General features: G+C 45.7%; 4 protein-coding genes across 4 annotated transcripts; 1 reads left to right on the top strand and 3 right to left on the bottom strand.

Moving 5' to 3' along the window:
- Positions 1-6,436: 6,436 nt before the first annotated feature.
- On the bottom strand, positions 6,437-7,102 carry N7496_000861 (uncharacterized protein; the record flags this gene model as incomplete). Its single annotated transcript, XM_056693792.1, has 1 exon — positions 6,437-7,102. One exon carries the CDS (start codon positions 7,100-7,102, stop codon positions 6,437-6,439), a length of 666 nt encoding a protein of 221 aa, XP_056560521.1.
- Positions 7,103-7,108: 6 nt separating this feature from the next.
- Positions 7,109-7,403, bottom strand: N7496_000860 (uncharacterized protein; the record flags this gene model as incomplete). Its single annotated transcript, XM_056693791.1, has 2 exons — positions 7,109-7,155; positions 7,208-7,403. Coding segments are annotated over 2 exons (243 nt in total), but the record flags the coding sequence as incomplete, so codon positions are not given.
- A 530-nt stretch (positions 7,404-7,933) lies between these two features.
- On the bottom strand, positions 7,934-8,713 carry N7496_000859 (NYN domain-containing protein; the record flags this gene model as incomplete). Its single annotated transcript, XM_056693790.1, has 1 exon — positions 7,934-8,713. The coding sequence occupies one exon, from the start codon at positions 8,711-8,713 to the stop codon at positions 7,934-7,936; it is 780 nt and encodes a 259-aa protein (XP_056560519.1).
- A 9,984-nt stretch (positions 8,714-18,697) lies between these two features.
- Positions 18,698-18,979, top strand: N7496_000858 (uncharacterized protein; the record flags this gene model as incomplete). Its single annotated transcript, XM_056693789.1, has 1 exon — positions 18,698-18,979. One exon carries the CDS (start codon positions 18,698-18,700, stop codon positions 18,977-18,979), a length of 282 nt encoding a protein of 93 aa, XP_056560518.1.
- Positions 18,980-22,502: the final 3,523 nt, after the last annotated feature.

The raw sequence follows: 22,502 nt of genomic DNA, 5'->3' as shown, positions 1-22,502 counted from the left end.
CGTAGATCAATCAAAGCAGTTCACCCAATTACAAAGAACACTTAGTGTACTCTCCTTCTTTGCAAATCCAGCTCTGGACATTAGAGAACGGCAATGTGTTAACATGATTCCACTTTCAGCTTTTGCAAATTACTTCAATAGCCTGTCTTCTCATATCCCTGTCGCTCTGCGTTGATTTCCAGGTACGATTCTGTGTGGCAAAAACCGATTCGCTGGCATCCTATCTACAATCCCCTGCACTTCATACTCTACTATGAATTCGAGAGGAATCATGGAGCCTTCCTCTCAGGCGCACAATAGATTTGTCTAGGTGGTACAGTAAGGTGAATATGGCTTCAATAAGGATCGATCAACTCTCATCCCGGAATTGGGGTAATTCCGGCGCCCGCACCCCGAAACGATCCTTTATTCAGCATCAACTGAAACACCAAGTAACGTAATTCCCGGTTGTGCCGTACACCCGGTTGTGCCGTACACTTTCCCCTAGTGGAACACTTCAAATCGATTATCTCAACCAGCACCGATCAATTTAACTAGATATAGCGATTTTTACATGTATTAATCCTGTGGCCAATCTCCCTGCACCCACTACACCTAGGTGGTGCCCTCTTTGCTGGCATAATTGGCTGACTAGGCAATTCAACCTCTGCATGCGAATCTACCCCATCATCTTCCTCTGGCTGGTCTAGCTGCTCAGCTAGCTGTATAGCCTCTTCAATGGTTAAACCCTCTGTGCAGGGTATCCTCTTAGTTGACCGATTGCGCTTTTTGATCATCTTCTCATTCGCTATACGCAGATTCGCATTGTCCTCTGCTAGTAAAGCACCGCTATGTAGCGCTAGCTGGAACCCCTTGATCATCTGGTCTAGGATCTCTTTTGATGGGCTCGGAGGGCTATTTGACCGCCGTTTTAGTAGATCTTTTAACATAGAAGCTTGCTTGAATAGCTGAGCAGCGGTTCTAGGCGTTTGTGGTGTGAATTGGCTAGATCTGCTGCTTGGACGGCTGCTTGGTGGTGTTGGTGTTCGTAGAGAGATATTAAGCTTGTTAAGCACTCTCTCGGCATCTAATGGTACTAGACCACTAGCTGCGAAGCTATTCTTGATAGTGGGATTGGCTGATTGGAAGGCTTCTTGCCGTGCGTGTTGGTAATCCACTAAGAAATCGTGCTTGTCGATATGGTTATATCCTCTACGCGCAAGATCGCTAACGAAGCGACCGTACGCGCGCTTAACCACTGCAAAACACCCAACATCTAGTGGTTGTAGTAGATGCGATGAATGCGCAGGCATACACAGAGGTATAATGTCGTTTTCTGTGCAGATTTGGTCGAATTGGGGTGTGAGATGGCTACCATGGCCATCAAGAATCAATAGTCGAAATCGCCCACGTATACGCGAATTCGTATGTGGGATAAAGTGCTTTTGTAACCAGCGTAGACCAATCTCATCGGTAGTCCAGCCATTCTTTGAGACCTCGATTCGCCAGTCTTTCGGTAGATTTTCGTTAAACCATCCTGCAATAGCCACTTTACCTTTGAAGACTATGCATGGCGGTAGTGAATAGCCATCTGCGCAGATTGCTTCGATCGCAGTAACCCATTCGCGATTTCCTGGTTGTAGAAGAGATCTCCGACCGTAGTATTCGGCCCTTGTGACTACTTTCTGCGAAGATATAAGGCCCATTGCAAAGCCTGTCTCATCGAAGTTATAGATATCCTCTGGTTGTATACCGTTCTCGTCAATCACACTTTGTACGGTCGCGAACCACTGCCGAATCGATTTCGGATCTTCGTTTAGTGCGCGCTGGTAGTCATAACGTCTCGAGAAGCGTGTACGAAGCTCATCGCGTCGTTTAATGAAGGTTGATGGCCAATTCTTTCCAACGGTAGGCGGAGGGGAGCTATCGCGCGCAGCTAGTAGGATATTGGCCATTACTCCCACAGTAGCCGGTCTAGGGGATGCACCGCGTGAATCCATAGAGAGTATCCATTCAGTAAGCGAATCCTCTTCAAATTGTGTTAATTTCAGGCGAGATGGGCGAGATTCAACGCGTGCAAGTACACCTTTCGCGCGGTCGGCTAAGGTTGTGTGAGGTATTTCGTATAGCTTCGCTACAGCGCGGATAGATTTGACGCGGCCATTTTTAATATCAGAAAGGGCTAATAGGATCTTGCCTTCCTGCTGGGCCAGTTTTTGCGAAGATTCAGAGCGAATTGGCGGCATGGTAGGTGGTTGAAGGTGGTGTATCAGTAGGAAGACGCGATTTTCGATGGGGTGTACGGCACAACCGGGAATTACGTTAACGTAATTCCCGCTTATTCGGAACACCCGGTTGATCGGAACACCCCATCCAAAATCGCGTCTTTCTACCCACCTACCCACTTCAACCACCTACCATGCCACTAATTCGCACTGAATCTAGCCATAAACTGGCTAATCAAGAGGGCAAGATCTTATTAGCCCTTTCCGATTTGAAGGAGAACCGTATTAGGTCTCTCCGCGCTGCAGCAAAGCTATACGAAATACCGCTCACAACACTACATTCGCGCTTACACGGTCAATCCTCACGCGAAAATAAACGCCACCCTCGCTATAAATTGACTGAATACGAAGAGGATTCGCTTGTTGAATGGATTATCTCTATGGATACGCGTGGAGCAGCCCCTAGGCCAGCTACTGTAGCCGAAATGGCTAATATCCTACTGGCTACGCGTGGAAACCAACCACCAACTACCGTTGGTAAGAATTGGTCATCAACCTTCGTTAACCGTCGCCCTGAGCTTCGTATACGCTTCTCACGAAGATACGATTACCAAAGAGCCCTAAACGAAGATCCGAAATCGCTTCGGGAGTGGTTTACGACCGTATAACGTATAATCGATGAGAAGGGTATACAACCAGAGGATATCTATAACTTTGATGAGACCGGCTTTGCAATAGGCCTTATATCTTCGCAGAAGGTAGTTACCAGAGCAGAATACTACGGTCGGAGATCTCTTCTACAACCAGGTAATCGTGAGTAGGTTACTGCGATCGAAGCTATCTACGCAGATAGCTATTCGCTTCCGCCATGTATAATCTTCCAAGCTAAGGTTTATATAGCCGGTTAGTTTAATAACCTACCAAAAGACTGGCGATTTAAGGTCTCTACCAACGGTTGGACTACCGATGAGATAGGGCTACGGTAGCTACAGAAGGTCTTTATCCCACACACGAATTCGCGCGTACGAGGTCGCTTTCGGCTATTAATTCTTGATAGCTATAGTAGCCATCTTACGCCCTAATTCGACCGAATCTACACAGAAAACGATATTATACCACTCTGTATGCCTTCACACTCATCGCATATCCTACAACCTCTTGATGTTGGATGCTTTACGTTATTAAAGCGCGCGTACGGTCGCTTTATAAGCGATCTTGCCCGTGTTAGATATAACCATATCGACAAGCTTAATTTCCTAGAGGACTACCAACGCGCGCGATTAGAAGCCTTTTAACTAGGTACTATTCAAAATAGCTTTGTGGCTACTAGTATAGTACCACCAATCGATACAGAAAAGGTCCTTTCAAAGCTGAATATCTCTCTACGAACCCCTACACCACCAAGCAGCAGACCAAGCAGCAGATCTAGTCAATTCACACCAAAAACGCCTAGAACTGTTACTTAGCTATTCAAGCAAGCTTCTCTATTAAAGAATCTACTAGACCGACGGTCGTAAACCCCACCTAGCCCAATCAAGACCGTGGTAGATCAGATAATCAAGGGTAGTTATCTATCCTTACATAGCGCTACATTACTCGCGCAAGAGAACGCCAATCTACGCGCAGCGAATGAGAAGAAGCGCCAGAAACGCAATCGGTCGCATAGACTGATACCCCATGAGGGTGGGCTATCGGTTGAAGAAGGTCTACAACTAGTAGAGCAGCTAAATTAGCAGGAAGAAGCTGATGGGGTAGTATCGCATGCACAGGGCGAATTGCCTAGTCAGGCAGATCCACCACGTACTAGGGCACCTCCTACGTGTAGTGGGTGTGGAGTAATTGGGCATAGGATCAATCAATGTAAGAACCGTTAATAATAGGAAATTATATCGGTGTTGATAGAAATAATCGATTTTGAAATTTTCTAATGGGTATGGGTGTTCCGATCAACTGGGTGTTCCGAATAAGCGGGAATTACGTTAAATGTACACGAATTACCTCCTGCTTACTCACTATTTAGAACGCACTTTTTGGCATTGTAGAAATTTCAGCACAGGTACATAGTTTTCTGAACAGAGGTGTCGAATAAGGTTGTCCTTAACCTGGAAGCTGAAATCACACACACGCACACACACACCACACACACATATTAATGCTCCCAATAGGGACAATAATACAGTAAATTCATAAGGTGATGTACAGTATGTATCTGGCCTGTCTTATGGCTAGACTTTCGCGTCGTGCGATTTCAGACAGTCACACCTTTTGTCCCCTTTTTCTTACATCTCGTCATTCAACTACAGTAGCGACCGCTATCGCCTTCCATGTTACTGCAGAACAACACAGAAGCTTTTTCAAACCCTAACCTCGTGTGACACTAACTCCAAAGTACTATAGTTATTTTGTACTTCGAGAGCGGTTCCGGGATTGAATGGTATATTACGAACAAGACAAGCGTATGGTGTACGGTTACGTGTTGTCGCAGGCCCAAAATAGACCACCCCGCTCGATACAGGCTCAAATCTCTAGCATTCTCACCCAGCACTCACAAATATCCCAGTCTCCCTCATACCTGCGGCTCTCAACTCTCTAACGAGGCCTACTTGCAACAACTGCTGCAAAATGTCGCAACCCACCACCATCCGCGATCTTCCAACTGAGATCCTACACATAATAGCCCATCATCTCGATGCGTTCAGTCTTATCTGGCTGCAACGTTCGTGCCGGCTCTTTCGTGAATTAATACCGTCTCCTTCTCATACGGAGTTGATAGAAGCGGAGATCACTGAATTCGGTACCCAGAACGACTTATACGCCTGTCGGGATTGCCTAAGATTACGACCAAGAGCAAAATTTGCGGATAATATGGTGAGAAGGAAAAAGGCTAAGTGGATGGACAACCGTTGGGATCGGTGGTGTGTGGACTGTGGCATCAACCCGCGCCCAGGCACTAATCGGTACACCGCTGGCAATATCATCGTAGTCCTAGGTGAACCATATGTTATCTGCCTAGAGTGTCGGGAATTCAGAGCGGCCGCTTCAGAAAACGGGAAGCCGTTGTCTGTATGCCAAGTCTGTCGTCGATTTACAAGAGCAATCGAAGATCGAAATGAGGCTCACAGAGCACGGCAAGAAAGGGCCCGTCTGCGAGCTGAGCAGGCTGAACGAAGAGCCAGAAGACGTGAGACGTGGGGCTCAGCTTCTGACAGCGACGACGTATTCCCGCCGAGTCCTACATCTAGTGAAGAGTACATGGATATGATCCAGGCCGAAGCCGCCACATACATGAACAGCCCCGGGCCTGGGTCTGATTGAACATCCCTCGATAAGATCGACAGCTTTTGTGGAGAGTATTGAGAGAGAGAGAGCCATACTGTCGAGGCTTACCTGTCAACCTGATTGTGGGTGGATGCGCAGGACAGCGGCAGGCTCCGAGTGAATCAAAGACGAGAGAAATACTGACAACTTGCTTGTGCTCAATTTATTATTCAATACATGGCCTGTTTAGTGCAGTCAGTACCTCCCCTTAACTTGTACTGCCCTGGAGGATACTTTGTACAATCTAGTGATGGTGAATTACGCAAAAGGGGTTAGCGTGCTATTTCGGGTTTAGCGCATCCCTGCGCGTTACTCTCGCCGTGGTTTCTGAGAAGTCCCCTCCATCGCCGCTTCAACTCCTCGCTGCTTTTCGCTACTCTTCTCCTCCCTTTCCTCCCGTCCTCTTGTGAACCTTGAGAGTGAGGCAGTTTTGACATTGATCCGGATCACCCACACTAGGTCGTGTGCTCTGGCTCAAGCACTTCGGCGATAGCAATTACGAACAGCGGCGCATTATTGATCCAGCATTGATCAACCAGTAAGACACTGGAAGCATGTCCACTTAGTAAGATGTCGAAAAGCTGCAGATATAGGTGGATACTCGGAAAGGAGAATGTATCGTAGTCCGAAGTCTTCGCGTAATACGGAGGATTTAGGTTTATTCAATCATTTGTGTCTCAGAGACTGTGTCTATACCAGTCAAAGGTAAACCCAATTTGCTCAGGCTCACCCGAACAAAGTAGACGAAGAAGTCCACGCCTCTCCAAGTCCAGGCAGACTCCTCTTTTGGAAAGAAATTCCTCCTCCAGGTTTCTATCCACGTCATCAGGGTTGTCGTCTTGAGCTCGCTCAGTGATTGCTACCTTGCCCTTGGTCCTGTGTGATAACGACGTCCACAACTTAACAAGGCCATGCTATACCCCGTGAATTAGGCGGCCCATAACCATACGCCACCAGACGATGAAAGATAATTTGACGGGGGATTTCAATCCATTGTTTCCTTCCTCTCTGTTTCCTTCTCCGTTACTTCCTGCCGGATCGGTTCTTTCATGCAAAAGCCTTTTTGTGTGCGCGGCTAATTCTGAAACCGTGACATATTTGTGATGCCAGCACTTCTCGATGACACTGTCAATTAATGGATCGCCATCCAATTTTGGAAACTCCATGTTCTGTAGTAAGTCCACGACCTTAGGACTATGCTCGTAGGGATCCTCTGTAAGACATCGATCCCCATAGACTTCAAAGCCATAGTTTATGAGATAGAACAAAGAACCGAGCGCGAACTGCTCTGTTCGAGGGCTCAGGAAACCGAAAGTTCCACACTCTCCTTGGTCCACGTCATTACTATTAAGTATCCTGCTATATAGAGCCATGCATGCTTCGTAATTTGTTCCGATTTTAGCCGCGCAATCAAAATCCGATAGCTTTAATCGGTTACGATCAAGTAGGATGTTTTCCGGTCGTAGGTCGCCGTGAGCGAGGTTAAGTGATTCCAGGAAAGCGATAGCTTCAGCGAGGTCGTTCATCCATTCCTTGCGCAAGGACAGAGGTTCCAACTTTTCCACTTTCGTAACCACCATGGTTTCCTAGTCTCGAATATGGTTTTTCTGCATTCTAGAAGAAAGTGACATATCTATTAGAGTAATTAGTGGCTAAGCTTGTTTGTTATCAAAAGGGGGTCGTACCTCTTATGTACTCGAGGAAGATGCCGTTGTCCGAAAAGAGGAAACATTGCACGATAGACGGACAAGGCCGTTTTTGTGCGAATATTCGATATATCTCTAGCTCTTTATAGAATTGCTCTCTCTCAAACTCTCCAGATTTCGGGACCTTTACCACAATTAAAGGATGGACCTCGTAAACAAAAGAAATTCCTCCCCCCTAAATCCAATGCATAGTAGGGAATTGGCGTTGAATATCCATAAGATATGCTAGTTGGGAAGAGACGGTTAATAAGTAAGACCAGGGGCAGGTTTTCTCTGTTGAGAGAACGGAGGATCGAGGAAACAAGGAGGTTGAGTAAAAGGGACACAAGTGTCGCGGTCGCCTAGAGTAACTTCTAATTAGTTCAAATAAGGTTGTGTTATTGCCCTTTTTTTCAGGCTACAAAGGCTAACTATGTTGCACTGTGATTGAGAAGCGTTGCTGAAACATCCTGAGAGACAGACTGTGCAGCAAACTAAAGAGTTATCTGCTCGTCCCTGTCTTCAAGCTCAACTTCCGCACAACTTTCGAGAACTCTTCCCAAGTGTCCCGTAAACCAGCCTGTGCGGCAAGGTGAAGAGGTGTCCGACCGTTTTTGTCTTGACGATTGAAGTCTGCCTCACGCCCGAGAAGTCTCGAAGTCTCCGATTGCAGTTTAATCTAACTCAATTTTACAGAACAGAAGAGAGTTAAACTAGCTCATCGTATCAATCGGAAGAATTCTTGGGCTTCCGGCGCTTATCGCGTACGTAAATTCCTTTTGGTTTACCTTTCCGAGGAGGATATCGGATGACATCAAATTGTGGCAAGGCAGAGAGTAAATCGCTGATTTTGGAATACCCGTAGGTTCGAGAGTCGAACTCGGGGTGTTTTTTTGTCAGCAAATTGCCAATATTGGAGAGCTCAGCCCATCCATCATCGTCGGAGGCGGTTTCTATCGTCGTATGTAGCAGATTTATGAAATCGACGTCTCCTTCTGCTTGTCGCACTGGAACATGATTTCTCGGCATCATAATCCTGTCAGGATGGGGTACAAGTTCCTTGTTGTAAATAAGATTTTCGATATAAATAAACTTGTCACAGGCAGCGACGAAGGGCTTCGGTGTTTTGTGTTCCCCAAACCCATATACAGTTAATCCAGATTCGCGAATACGAGCGGCCAGCCGTGTGAAATCGCTATCACTTGAGACGAGACAGAAACCATCAAAACGACCAAGATACAGGAGGTCCATCGCATCTATGATCATCGCTGAGTCAGTTGCATTTTTTCCGTGAGTGTAAGCGAATTGCTGTATTGGCTGAATAGACTGTCTGAGGAGCTCCTCCTTCCACCCACTCAAGTTGGTACTAGTCCAATCCCCGTAAGCCCGCTTTACATGAGCTGTGCCATATTTTGCCACTTCCGCCAGTAAAAGCCTCGCCATAGATGGCTGAGCGTTGTCAGAATCAATCAGAACTGCCAGTTTCTGAGTGGTGTTGCCGGCCATGATCATGTATATGGATGACGTGAGTGTGGTTTTATTGTTTTACGCTTTGCCCTTCTGTCCTTAGACGTAATTCTTGATAAACTTACGTGCAAGTATTCAGCAAGCAATGACGTCGACTACGAACGAGCTGCTCGGTGACCGAGTTTATCCGATATAGAGCCACTTGGTTTTAGCAATCCCGCCTCGGATGATAATTGGTCCCGAGTTTGGTGGATTCGTACCGACATGCTTAGCCAGCTACCACTCCACGCAGCAAGATACCATACACAGGGATCCACCCGAACAGACTTAGATAGAGTCATGTCGTCGTATGCGTCGTCCATCGAGTCATTAATCTCTAGCTACTTGCATAGCCTGTACTTCTTCCAAGTGTAACTGATGAGCTTGTTGTAAAACCCCTCGTCCTTGTGTAGAATCTGTGCTACTGAGACTTGCCTGTTCCACTAATTGTGTAGGGAATCTGAAATACTGCTGGCGATGGGTACTCGCCATTTGTATTTTGGAGCTGAAGTGCCTCTTGTGGATTATCCTTACTCTGTACACTCAAACAGGAGTGATCTGCTATTGTTATCATGGCGAAGAGTTTGAGCAATTGGATTAAATGGTATCAATGAGAATATTTGCTTTCCTCCCTCAGTCTACCGTCCTTCAAAGTCATGCTATAATGTCTTTTCAGGATCAGGCAATTGAAATAGCTCAGTAACTTCCAAGGTTATGCGAAACTGCGCATCGAACTTCTACCCAAACTTCATTTTCTGCTCTCTCCTAGACGCAGCCGAAACATACTCAAGCTACAACATCCATTACGTCCTCTCACCCGTTTCAAGCCGTATGTTTGACACCTAGATTAGTGAAAAAATCTACCTACTAACCAGATGATTTAGGAATTGGTGCATAGCTATGTGCTGGGAACAATGGTATACCTATGTCAACTGTGATAATAAAAAAGTGTTCGGGGGTTTGATCTGTCTTCGGCCTGGCTGTAGCAATGCTGATAAGAGAAACCAGTTTCTTGGTCAGGATTGCGATGACTGTGACATCTGTAAAGATAGAAAGCTGAAGCAAAGAGATCTTCACCGAAGCAAGATTGATGCTGCTGAATAGAGGGATATGACTAAAGCAGAAGGGGTAACACATCGTTAATTAGGAATTTGATTCTGGAGAATCTATGCGCAGACAGCAATCTCTGGTACTATTCAAATAGGATCCCCCGCCCTAGCAGGATTGGGCAAATTTTCTATATATCAGATAGTTTCCAATCCTCTTTCCTTCATACATTCCTTCGCAGACAGGTTCACCATTATTTTGTGGTTAACTCCAACTACTCAATTGCACTATGTCTGATAAACACCCGGGCAAGTCCTAGAGAAGAGCGATACTAAAGCAGTGCTAAGTTGGGAAAAGAGGGATGGGTGATTCAACTTCACATCGAGCCACCTATCTTCGTTCACCAGTCTCTCCTGGATGACTGGGTGAATGCCTACGGGAAACAAGATTTAACCACAACAGTCCCACAGATAGAAAAAGCGATTAAGGATATCGAAACCTGTCAGACAGCAGGACCGTTGGACTCGGATAAGATAAGGGGAATTTTCCGCAGGCATGTAGGCAACAGCAACTTCTTCGAAACGGGACTCGGCAAATATATTCAAATCGCGGTACTTGTGGGCCATGAAATTGACCCAAAAAATATCTGAAAGGGTCACATGCAATATGGGACGAGAAGTCTCGGGCAAAGTTGGAAGTTATTGCTTTGCGTGGCAAGGATTATTCTAAGGGGCACCATATGATCCAGGCTAAAGTGGACTACCTGGGATACAATGCTGGTGTGGTCAAGAGTATTGCAGGACTGTACAAGCTGTTGTACTAGAAGATTTGTTACTCCGTTACTTGTTTGCTATCCTGTCTGTGCTTGGAGGTTTAACTAATGTACCTAGATCTTTTCCCGTACTACGTGCCACCCACATTCATAATCCTTTATTTGAGAAAATCACAGTAACCAAAAGATATCACGGCTTTTCCAACTTAATCTGCACTATGTCTGATTACCACTACCATAAAGGCAAGTTCTGAAGGAGAGCGATATTCAAAGCAGTGACTGACTTACGACAAGATGGATTGGTGCTTAAACGCCACAAGGAGCGTGATATATTCATCCCAGCGTTTCTAGTGGACAGCTGGGTGAATGCCCACGGAGGAAAACTCTCGGGGGTATCGTGTAATCCAGGCAAAATTATCCTATCAGGGTTTAACGCTTGTGTGTTCAAGAGTATTGCAGAACTGCACCAACTACTGTACTAGAAACAATTTTCATTTAGCCGGAGTTTAACGAATGTAAGCTTAGTTACTTACAATGACTACGTCGTGATCAAACAGCGGAGCCATCACCCTGGTAGGAGACGATTATTCTTGTAAGGCAGTGAAAATTCATATAAGCAGAGCATACCTCGCTCGTGGCATGAGGATAGTGAAACTGTGTTAATCTCAATGCACAGGGCGGGTTGCTCTCTTCTCAATTGTCTTTTCCGAATTGCCAAATACTTATTACTCCTGCCAGACATATGCGTCATGTTATTGACGCAGGGACACCGATCGCAGCACGAGGCTGGGACTTAAGTGGAGGTAGTTGGGGGCCATTGTTCCGCACGTTTGACCGAATCATTCTCCTCGAACCTGCGTTTGGGTTTGGCCCCCAACTGCTCCAGTCCTGTCGGGCTGCATCAGGCTCGCTACGGTTTCAGTCAGATCGATGTGAACCAATAATGTTCCCGCGCTAATTGAATCCTTCTGAGAGACGTAAACGAAAATTTAAATTCCGGCACTGCTCATAATCTGTAAAAACCACAAAAGCCCTTATAAACTCCTATTAACAATTTTCGCATTGGACCATCGACTTGCAGCTTAAGAACTAGTATCTGCCATAAGGTGAGAAAAGGGATAAACGCGACTTTCGCCGGGCTGTGCTTAGAAGCGCCACCACAATATCGCAAACGTTGCACTGACCCCTTAGGCTGAAATGGAATGCGGCTGGCTATCGGGGGTTAGGCTCTCACCTAGAGCCGCCTGCTCTTTCCATAAATGTCAGCATAGACCCTATGGTAGCCTCCAAATCCCTGACCTTCATCTATCAGATGAAATTCCTTCGAGGCCACTAATTATTATTCTACATGAGCGATCCATTTTCTGTGGCTGGGAGCGCGGTAGGCGTTATCTCGCTTGGCCTCGCAGCCTGTCAGGGCTTACTGGCTTACTATGGGCCATTCAAAGCGTATGATGAACAGATCAACGACGTTTCAAACCGCATAAGAAGTTTCGACAGTACGTTGAAGGCGTTACAAGATGTTCTCGCTAACGGGCAAGCTTTTTCTTCTCTGACGGCTCGATCAGCAGCAGTCACACTCGACTCCATCTTTAATTGCCAAGAAGGACTAGAAAGATTAAGCAAGATGCTGGATAAATGCAAAAGCACGAACACGACATTTTTGGGGTCCAAGATCCCAATCAATAGAATCCTGTATCCTTTCAAACGCGATACACTGATAGCACTTTTGGAGACAGTGAGCTGGCTGCAAGCTCATCTCAATACCTCATTGCAAATACTGAATATGTGAGTCTAAATCGGAAGAAGAAAGTATTTCATCGCTGATTGAAAACTTCAAGGGCTATGGTGGCTGTTTCTCAGAAGCAAACAGACATGGCCCTCACGTACTCAGCATCGAGCGCCCTTGATACCAGTCAGATGTTACTCGTGGCTCAAAGGTCTGATCAGCGCGGCATTAGCATTGAGCACAGGCTAGAAATACTTGAAGATCATCTTCAAAAGATGGTATAGCTTCCCCCCGATCAAAATCTCCAATAATTCCATCCTGGAGCTGCCACTTACGATTTTATTTAAACCTAGAATTATGACAACTCCCGCAAGACAGCTCGGCCAGCTGTAACGCCAGGCCTACTCCAATCGGCATTAGAGCACCAACGAATACTAGACGAAGAATCGCATAATCAGGGATCTATTCTTGTTTCTCAGAATCGCCGCCGAACAATATGCTCATGTGGCACGACATACTCCGTAAGAGCGCACAACGCCGGTTCAGCTTATACTAGCGGGTGTGAGCTTCACACAGAAAGTAAAACCATCATTACTTTACTCAGTCGCCGAATATTCTGCAGATGGGCCCTAAGAATCTCCCTTGAGACATCATTCCAAAGTACAATCGGAGCAGGAGGCTTCTCGATCAGCCCAAAACTTGAATTTCGTGCCATTGTGCCAGAAAATTCCGAGATATTCAGCGTACTTCATGGTGCAGAAAAGAGTTTCAGGTCTCAAGATGTCTCTACTGTGATACATAATACCCGGAAAGCTCTATTTGAAGTGTTTCGTGAAGGCAAAGCATCAAAGTCGGATGCTCTTCGAAGCGGCGATACTATTCTACATGTGAGTATCAGATGCTTTAAGCGTCCTCCCATTAAAAATAATCTGGCGCTGGAATTTCTTAGCCTTGTATTTGAATTCCTTTTATTAACCACAACTATAGGTAGTCACTAGTTGGCAGAAATATAGTTCTCGCTGGGATACACGTTCACGGCTTACCTGGCGTTCGTTTATCAAAAACCTCTTACAAGCGGGCCTCTCTCCGGACCGCACGAATTACCGCGGTCAGACTCCTGCTGACAGCATGATCGATTATTTTGGTCATGAAGGCAGCGATCTGGAAAAGCAGCAGATAACGATTGATATCTGCTCAGACCTACTTGGAGCCGGGGGATATATGACCCGAGAAGCCCTTGATTGGAGGCATAAAGAGAACTATTATAACCCTTTTTACGATATGTCGCTAGGAGATGGACGAAGACATGATGACTTGTTCGAAGACTTTAGCTTTCGCCTTATTTGGAGAATCGCAGATGAGAGGGGGCTCGAAGGTAAGCACACTTCAAAAGGTAATCTGAAAGAATGTGACGCTGAATTAAATCTAGATATTAATCTCCCAGAAGAGCTACAGCCTCTTATATATAAGTCAAGAAAGCTTTTGACCGCACAATTAAGAAGAGGGATCGATTTCCATCGATGGATTGAAGCGTACACCCGTTGGGGGGATGGTTTAGACCTGATTCTTCAATCTGGTCATGCGCCAATTAAACGCGCCCTAAGAGCGGCATGCGAAGCAAATTGCGATGAGAGCGTCAAGATATTAGTGAATGATCATAAGTGCTTCATTGGAAATGAAGACCTCATAATCGCCAGTTTTCATCCTAACCAGACTATTGTTGATCTAGTCATTAGCGAATTCATTGATCGCAGAAAGCGGTTACAGGCTCTTGCAGAGGCACACTTACCGAGAATTGTCCAAGATCAATTACGCATCGAACCACAAAGCCTACTGAATGTCCATGCTTATGAAGCATATACACTACTTGCTGCGACTTCTGTGGATTTGGAAGGTCTCCTGGAGCGTCATAGATGGTCAGTCTTTGATTGTGTCGGTGTCAATCTTGATTTGGCAGACCGGTTATGGAGTGCTGGCTTCCGAGGCGTGGATGATATCGATGACGATAACCAGACATGTCTGACAAAAGCTTGGAGAAACACACCACCCTGTGATTTGGAAGACTTCCTGAAAAAGACTCATTGGTTGATCAGTAAAGGTGCTGATGTCTATCACCAGAAATCATCTGGATCGGCCTTGCATGACATAGGAAATAGCGTGGGATCAATTCTATACTTGATGAAAGAAGAGGAAGACTTTTCTTCAAAGATTCATTCGCTGAGTGAACCTTCAAAGGCCTTATTGAGAACCGTTCTTTCCGACAATACTCGAGATGATTGCGAATGTGCCTGCTCTCTGAATGGATGCTCTCCACTAACGACCCTTTTGAGCGGACTTTTGCCCACACGAACTGACCATGAGACTGTGGCCAAGCTTATTCATCTCTTTGCTGAATTATTGAAAGTTGTTCTCTTTCACTCGAAATCCGAGCCCGAGCCTGATGAACGCTTCAAGAGCCATTTGAGTATTGGCATACTTCGCTTCATCACGTTCAAAAGCCTGAACATCACTCACACTTGCTTGCACGAGTACAGACAGATCGAGCCAGAAGAGATAGAAGAGATTCAAGCTGAAGAGAGACCGATGATATTAGATCTCCAGAGGCTTTTGACACAATTTCTCGAAGAATCTAAGGTTCATGGCTTGCAACTTTCGAGCTATATAACAGGACAGTGGCAGGACAACATGGCTTCATTTCTATCAACACCTAGACCTCATAGTGTACACGAAATTACTCAAATTCTTGAGTTGGGAGTCATCCTTGATGGTCAAGAGACACAATGGGGAAAGGTTTCTGCATCCTAGCACCGGCCGAGGATCGTTAGGAATACAATAATTGTGCTGCTAGAAGTAGATCAGAGCAGAATCTCATCGATTAAAAATACGTGTCGGAAGAATCCCGGATCAGAGGGTAGCTAGGAATAGTCGGCTTTGGAATAGGAACATGTCGAGTAATGTGGGGTAGTAAAAATACACCCGAAATATTTTAGCCTCATTTATACTGCGATTCTTTTATCTGTACTAGGGGTTTCTCGATACTCCAAGAATCGGGACTTTCAACCGCCCTTTTCAAACTCATGCAGGCAAAGGGCACCCTATCCGTAGCAAGGACTACTGACCGCCGAAAGGGGGTCAGTAGTCCTTGTTAAGATCTCGCATCTTCCGCTCTTTTCATCCTCTCTTCAATTCAATTCATCCTATCTGGATGCATTGGTCCCCCTTAGTAGATTACCTCCATTCTTGCATACAATGCCGTACTGTATCAGCTTGCTGTGACAGAAGATTTTGGTGACTGAGAGATATACGTGCTTAATTAAGAGTAGATACTAAAAGGATCTTCCATCCTCTTTCTTGATCTACTCCCTTAGCTACACACTAACTAGTCAAACAGGGTACGCGTATAGTTGCTCTCTGTACGGGGCAGGACGACTTATCCAATTTCCCAGTTATCGAAGTCGCTTGGATTTACCATGTTACAGGTGTTAGTCAGCAGTGGGACTTTTTTTCTTCATGTTGCCTTAGACTTAAATCAAGAGGGAAACGGCAAAGGGATAGGAGTGAAGAGGAATGGAAGTCGAAAAGGTAAGAAAAATATTGTGAGGTTCTGCAGTGGACCTCCGGTCTCTTCGGTCAGAGATCTTTTAGACGGCTTTGGATGGACTGTCTTGATTGGCGGAATGTAGATTGTCACGAAATGAAGATATGCTTGGCTCAGGTTTCGAACTTTAGGATTCGGTCCAATATCGATATCAGAAGGACCCTTATCTTCAGTAAAGATGCGGGTGCGATATTGGGGGAATCTTGTAAACACAGCTTCTGCAAACTAATGAACGCAAATATAAGTCGGAAGCGGGGCAGGTTTCTGGGGCATTTGGATTAGGATATCACTACTTACCTAAATCTATTCCGAGAGATAGTTAGTATGGTCAAAAACTGGCAAAATGGATAATCTATAAAATTGGTAAATCGACATTAAGTGTGCCCCTTGAAGAATGACCATCCATGGTATAAGGAGGATGATCGCGCGGTGAAGAGCTGAAAATTGGGGTCTCGTTATGGATTATGATTACTGCGATTCGCTTCGTCCTAAGCCCAGACCTATAGTGATCCATATTGGTGTACCCATATGGGACAGTGGCTTAATTAGAAAATAGATACAAGAAATATCATAATGAAAGACGAAAATCCCTTAACATCGATAACGCCGTTTTTCCCACAATCATAGTAAATGCTGTTAGGCCCTAAAGGCACCAATAATAGCCGCAATCGGCCGATGGCCCGTGGCACTTCTGGCAGTAGCCAGGAAGTGAGTGGTATATGGTTGAGCGATTAGAGATGAGAAGGGTAGAGACAGGCTAGTCCCTTGAAACGTCCTATCATTTACCGCCGACCATTCCCTTTATCTTATATACCGGAGTTTTGGAGTTGAGTTTGACCCCTAGCCCCACTGTTTCCTTGGATGACGAATCGATTGTGTCATATAACTGTTAGTCAGTTGATCGCCTCATAACTAGTTAGTTAACTAGTTAGAGCCTTAGGCAAGTCTGCATACCTAACGTTGCAGTATTTTGCCGCCCGGGATGAAAATATTAAATAGCGACTTCCTCGAGTATTCCACCCGCCTACATCGTTCCGATTTCCACTCTCACATAATTGGCATATAGTTGTCTCCATTTTCTTTCTAATTATCATGAGGACTTAGTATATTCCTCGTTGCCTCTTGCCAGACTTTACGTGGCAAGAAAACAACGCTTTGCCGATCGCAACCGAAATACTACCCACGCCTCGACCGACACACCCCTTACTGCGCCGACTCTAGGGCTTTTTGCATAATTATATGCGACAATTCTCTCGGTCCTATTATAGCTAGGTTGGGATCGCTTACGATAACTAAATTGCTCAGCTTCCGTTTGGCTTAATTTTGAAATGGTCTGACGGCACGAGGCTAGAAGAAGTATTAGCTATGTAGGTAGCTAGGGTAGCTAGTTTCCCGGTTCCAAAAGTGATTTACTATAGAGACCATCCAGATACTCCATATGCTCCCGTCCTAATATTAATAACTCGCCTACCTGGCAAAGAATTGGGCTAAGTGTATGAAACACTAAGCAGCGAAGATAAGGAGTCAGTCTTAAAAGAGCTCAAAAACTACCTAGAGGCGATGCGTGGATGGATAAACCCGTGGGGTGGAAAGAGAATCTGCTCTTTGTTAGGTACTCAAATTAGGAGCGTTCGTATTCCTAACCACTTTGCTGGCCCATTTAAGTCCGAGGAAGAATTCAACGAATATCTTATCCGACTATCTTAGTCTAGTGATTTCTCCTCCGAATCAGCGTACAATGATGCACTCAGTGTCGTTAAATGTATGGATAAGATATCACACCGTATTGTTTTTACCCACGGCGATCTTAAACCACATAATATCCTTGTCAGGGCGGGCCGGATCATAGGCTTTCTGGACTGGGAATCGGCAGGTTAGTACCCTTACTATTGGGATTTCACCATAGCATTGAGATTCACGCGGGAGGAATTTTGGTGGTACAGCTTTGTGATTGTCCTTAGGGGTGGCACGTATTTAGCGGAGTTAGAATATGAACGCGTATTGACTTCTTTAACAAGTGCTTTATATTACTGGTGATTCTCCACTAGGCTCTTAGTTTGATTGGATTCCTGTTTCCTCTTGTGCTGTTTTAGCACAAATAATTGCGTAACTTATTACTATCAATTATATTGCTTAAGAGATGTTATGTAGGTCTACGTTTCAGATAGGCTAGAGCCACCGCCGAGAAAGGGGTCTTTGCTACCTATAGTTGTAAACTGATTAAAACCCACCTGGAAACAATTCTTACCTTCGTGGGGTAAGCATTTATTAACCTGGGTCTGCGGTGCTTACCACACGCGTGGTACTATTAAGAATATTACTTAACTACTAAACGTGATTAAGCCACAGAATACAGCTCGATCCTCTGGCTGAGAATTGGCGCCTATTGTAGGGCGATCATTGGCTAGGAATAGCCGATGATGATACCTTGGTTTGGGTATAAGCCGTCAGAATCATCTTCTAGGCGCGCGCCAAGAATTGGGCCTATTTCCGGGTCCTGACCATAAGTTTAGCTAGCTGCCTTTCAGGTATGGTAGGGTTACGACGTAATGTAGTCATTACGAAACGTAGAGTCTGACTATACTGTAGCGCCCTCCGTAGAAGCGCGCGCGAAAATGCTAAGTTTAAGAATTTATTATTGCCTCTTTTGCTTATACACGCGATCTTTCTGTTGTTGGTCGCTAATGAAACGCAAAGGGAAGAGTTAATCTCAGCATTAAGTAGTCATAAAACAGTCTAGAGCATTGTCGACATTCCATAACATAATTTGAACCAACGGTCGCTGCTCAGTTGTTGAATCATAGATTATGTAGTACAAGTACAAGTATTAATTTTTAAATGGCCAACCACCGCTGGCAGCTGATCGTGACGGCCGACTATCCGAAAAGCATTCATCAACAGTACCGGAAGCTGCGAGCCGAGAACCCGGACAAGTTCTACACGACGGCCAACGTCGCGCCAGCCAAGCTCGATGACCTGCTTGACGGTCGCGATATCGGGTATCGCATGGACGACGGCATCCCGGCTCCCGGTACCAAGCCGCTGGCCAAGTTTAAGTTGGCCAACCTGCACGTCGTCGTCAAGGAGTCCAAAAGTACCTCACTATGTGGCAAGCTTTGAACCTGCCAGACCAACCATGATAGCTCCTCGGGAGCTGCAGAGCGCAGGGTAGCAGCCAGTTGAAAAAGAGCAGTGTGAAATTTCGATAGCCCGGCTGTGTACTCCTTGCGCCTACGATCACTATTCTCATCATATAGACACTGTTGCGCACTGGTTGCACATTTTGTACACGGCGTTGTTCCAGAACACTGTTCCAGCTTATGATGTTAGCCCCGTCGTCAAACTCAGCAGTTGTTTTTATGGGATTCGACCTTAGTCTTCCTTCTCTGACACTCTGTGCAAGCAAGAGAAACGTTGCGTCGCATCTCTTTCCCCGAACCTGCTTCCGAGGACTGCATTGTGCGCTTATCTTCCGCCGGGAGGAGCGTACGTAAGGTCTTGATCTTCCCCATTGTAGATCGAGCTCTGTGTCAAATAAAGACTAAGTGAAGGTTGCGACTGGGCTAGGTCTGAGAAAAATTGTTGCAAGATCAAGGAGTGTCAAGAACTCAGGGGCAAAGCAAAGTAGAACTTTTCGGTTTCCTCATGCTCGACGATTTCTTTGTTGCTTGATAAAGTACCGCACCCCATATAGCAAACAAAGAACGAACCATGGAGACCCACTGTGGCTCCAATTACCTGCCAGTCCCTAGTCTAATATGGAATCGAGGGAAACCAAGGAGCCTTCCACTCAGGTGAACATTCGAATCCTTCACACACGGAGCGACCTCCATAATGCATCATCAAGCCACGGCGCCAAGGTGAAACTGACTAGGTTTCTAGCAATGGTGGACACTGCCTCATCGAGACTGGCTATCTTGTCGACTCGACGGTCCATACTATTCTCTTCATTTCCAGCGGCTGCCTCGACAACCTAATCAATGATAGCTATCGGTCTCCTTAAAATAGTGCCATCACTTTGACCTAAATGTACCGAGAAATGATAGGCGTAATGGAGATGATGGGCTTGTCTTGTCCACGGTCCAGAAGCGAAGTCGTCACCTCTTTGCCATTCCCTCAGATTCCAGACAGCCCTGACTAGCTCTTCTGCTTGTGTCCTGGCCTTCTCAATATCCCAAAAGCAGGGCTATCGTCTCCTTGCATTTGTTTCTAGCAGTAAGTAGCCTTGGCACTTAATTAATGCGATACAGAAGAGCATTTCACTAAACGATTATGCGGATTTTACCTGAGTGAGAATCAAGTCATCTTCTGAATCGTTACAGACTGATGGCTCCGGCCCATTTGTTGGTCCAAGCACAAGGTTTGCTAGCCTCCCTACGAATACGGGCATGATTACTTTGATATTAACAATCAAATACAGTGGCTGATCGTAGCAACTTTATTGAAGCGCACGCGAAAAATGCCGAGTTCAATGACCTGTCATAATTTGTTCAAGCGGGTTCATTGGAGCCCAATTCTAATGAAATAAGATCTATGTTTAGACCAGGGGTACAGTACCCCAAACACGATCGCATGTAGCCCAAGCGCTATGCCTGAGGTGAGATCCCTAGCTGCATATTAAGCGCCACAATGAACTCCAGAGGTCTGTCAATGAGGTAGCCATCAGACTGTGAAAACGCTAAACGAAGCGCTAGTCAAAACGTCTGAGCACGGTCCTGTAGCTCTGGTAGACCCCAAGATCTATTGGGCACCCCAGTGCAATGTCGAGTTTGAGAAAGGGCGGTTCTCATGCACTCACTTAACAAGCCACGGCGTCAATTTTCAAAAATTGCTATTTAACGATATTTGAACTGGGTAAGAATCTTCTAATCTACTTAAATAGCCCCAGAAATACCAGAAACAACTACAGTTTCGCAATACTCCTCTGAAAGCACTACCTACCTTCACTACCAAACATGTATGAAATCATGAGAAAAGCAAATTGGGGCCTACACTAATACGGAAATGAACAGATACTGTACTGCAACCAGAAAGTTTGTGCAAAACTCAAAATGACCGCGAGTTCCGGCCAAACTGGGGCTTGTTCAAATTCGAGGTGTGGCCATTTTAACAACGAACATAACACCTTTAAGTGCAAGGAAGCAAAGTGTCGCAAAAGATGGAAGATCTGCCAAACCGGAGATCATGGTGCCACAGGAGTATATGCTATCTGTGCAAAATGCCGCGACCACCCAGCAGGCGGTCCAGACGGTTTCCATGAATACATCGACCTCACTGTCTGATTTGATTTGAGGGCTATCCGATGCTTTCGAGCCAGCTTTCGACTTGTTTTCTCTTTGGACTCTCTTGTTCTTCCAGATCCGATTCTAAATCATCGCATACTTCTTCATCATCACTGCCTTCCAAGTCAAACCAAGAATGTTCGTATATGGGTCTTTCGTTGCGAGGATACCCAGTCGATCTTAGCCATTCGAATATCCCCCGTGTGGTTCCTTCCGAAAGCGATTGAGAATAGAAATCAAAGTTGAAATCATCAAGCCTAGCCAAAGGTCTGTTGACTTGGTAATCCGATGCTTTGATGTGAGGCAAGGTTAACTCTGTTCCGGAATCTCGAAGTGAATTGTTTTTGGTCAAAATCCATTCCCAGTATTCATACTCTAAACAATGTGCAGCACATTGAGCATGTTGTTGGACTGGAAGCTCTGTATCGCAAAGCTTTGTGAATCCAAAGGGCTTCCATGGCCAGACTGGAGGCCGTTCATGGCCTTCAGAAGCCGTAATAAAAAGCAACCGGCATTCATCATCACGACGTATTGATTCACAATGATTATTACCCATCCTTAAAGTCAAAAACGTCTGAATTGTTCCAGTCCAGGCAGAGGCTGGAAGATCCAGAGCCATCATACCTGTACGTATGTCCCGTAAGATAGGGGTTGCCAGGTCTACAAGGCTTGCACCAAGCCAAAGTATCCCAAGGCGAGGCTGTCGATTTGCTAACAAAACGGCCACTGCGGACTTCCTCGAGGCGATCGAATCAATAACCGCAAAAGCGGGGTTCAACCAAGCACTGACAAGGTTACAGTCGATATCTGGATTGAAAAAGGTACTGCATAAAAGAGAGCGCAGACCCCATGTATTGGAGCTGAGGGTCATGTATCTAGGGAGCAATTCGCTGAGGTCGTTGATAAGCTCCGCGATAGAAACAGAACCATTTTCTAAAACGAGCTCTCGTTCCTGTCGACGAGTTTGTTTTGGGACTGGAAGAAATAACGTCCTCCGGGGCAAAAGTGGGATATAGAGTACTCCAGCAAGGGCGACTGAACACTGCGCATAAAGGCCATGGTGCGTGCAAAACCGAGAAAGATAGCTGAGAGCGGTCAACGATGATGGTGGCTTTGGCTCAGCACCCTTTAGTGCATTTGTGACGGTCAACCCGGTATGTTTTGCTGATAACGACCACGGCGACAAATAAACATGGCCATTGTACTTGGTGCTCGCATTCCAACCGTCGTTAGAAAACAAGACAGTGCGCCACCAGAAAACTTCTTCCACACAAGCATCCTCGCCAATGTCTATTTGGATCGTCGATTGCTCATTGGTTGGTGAAGAATTGTTCGCTGCTTGCACATTGTATCCCATATGA

This window comes from Penicillium cataractarum, assembly GCF_028827025.1.
Source record: "Penicillium cataractarum strain IBT 29864 chromosome Unknown utg000001l, whole genome shotgun sequence".
NCBI lineage: Eukaryota > Fungi > Ascomycota > Eurotiomycetes > Eurotiales > Aspergillaceae > Penicillium > Penicillium cataractarum.
The sequence above is the reverse complement of the archived record's forward strand: the minus strand, read 5'-3'. Positions and strand labels throughout refer to the sequence as shown.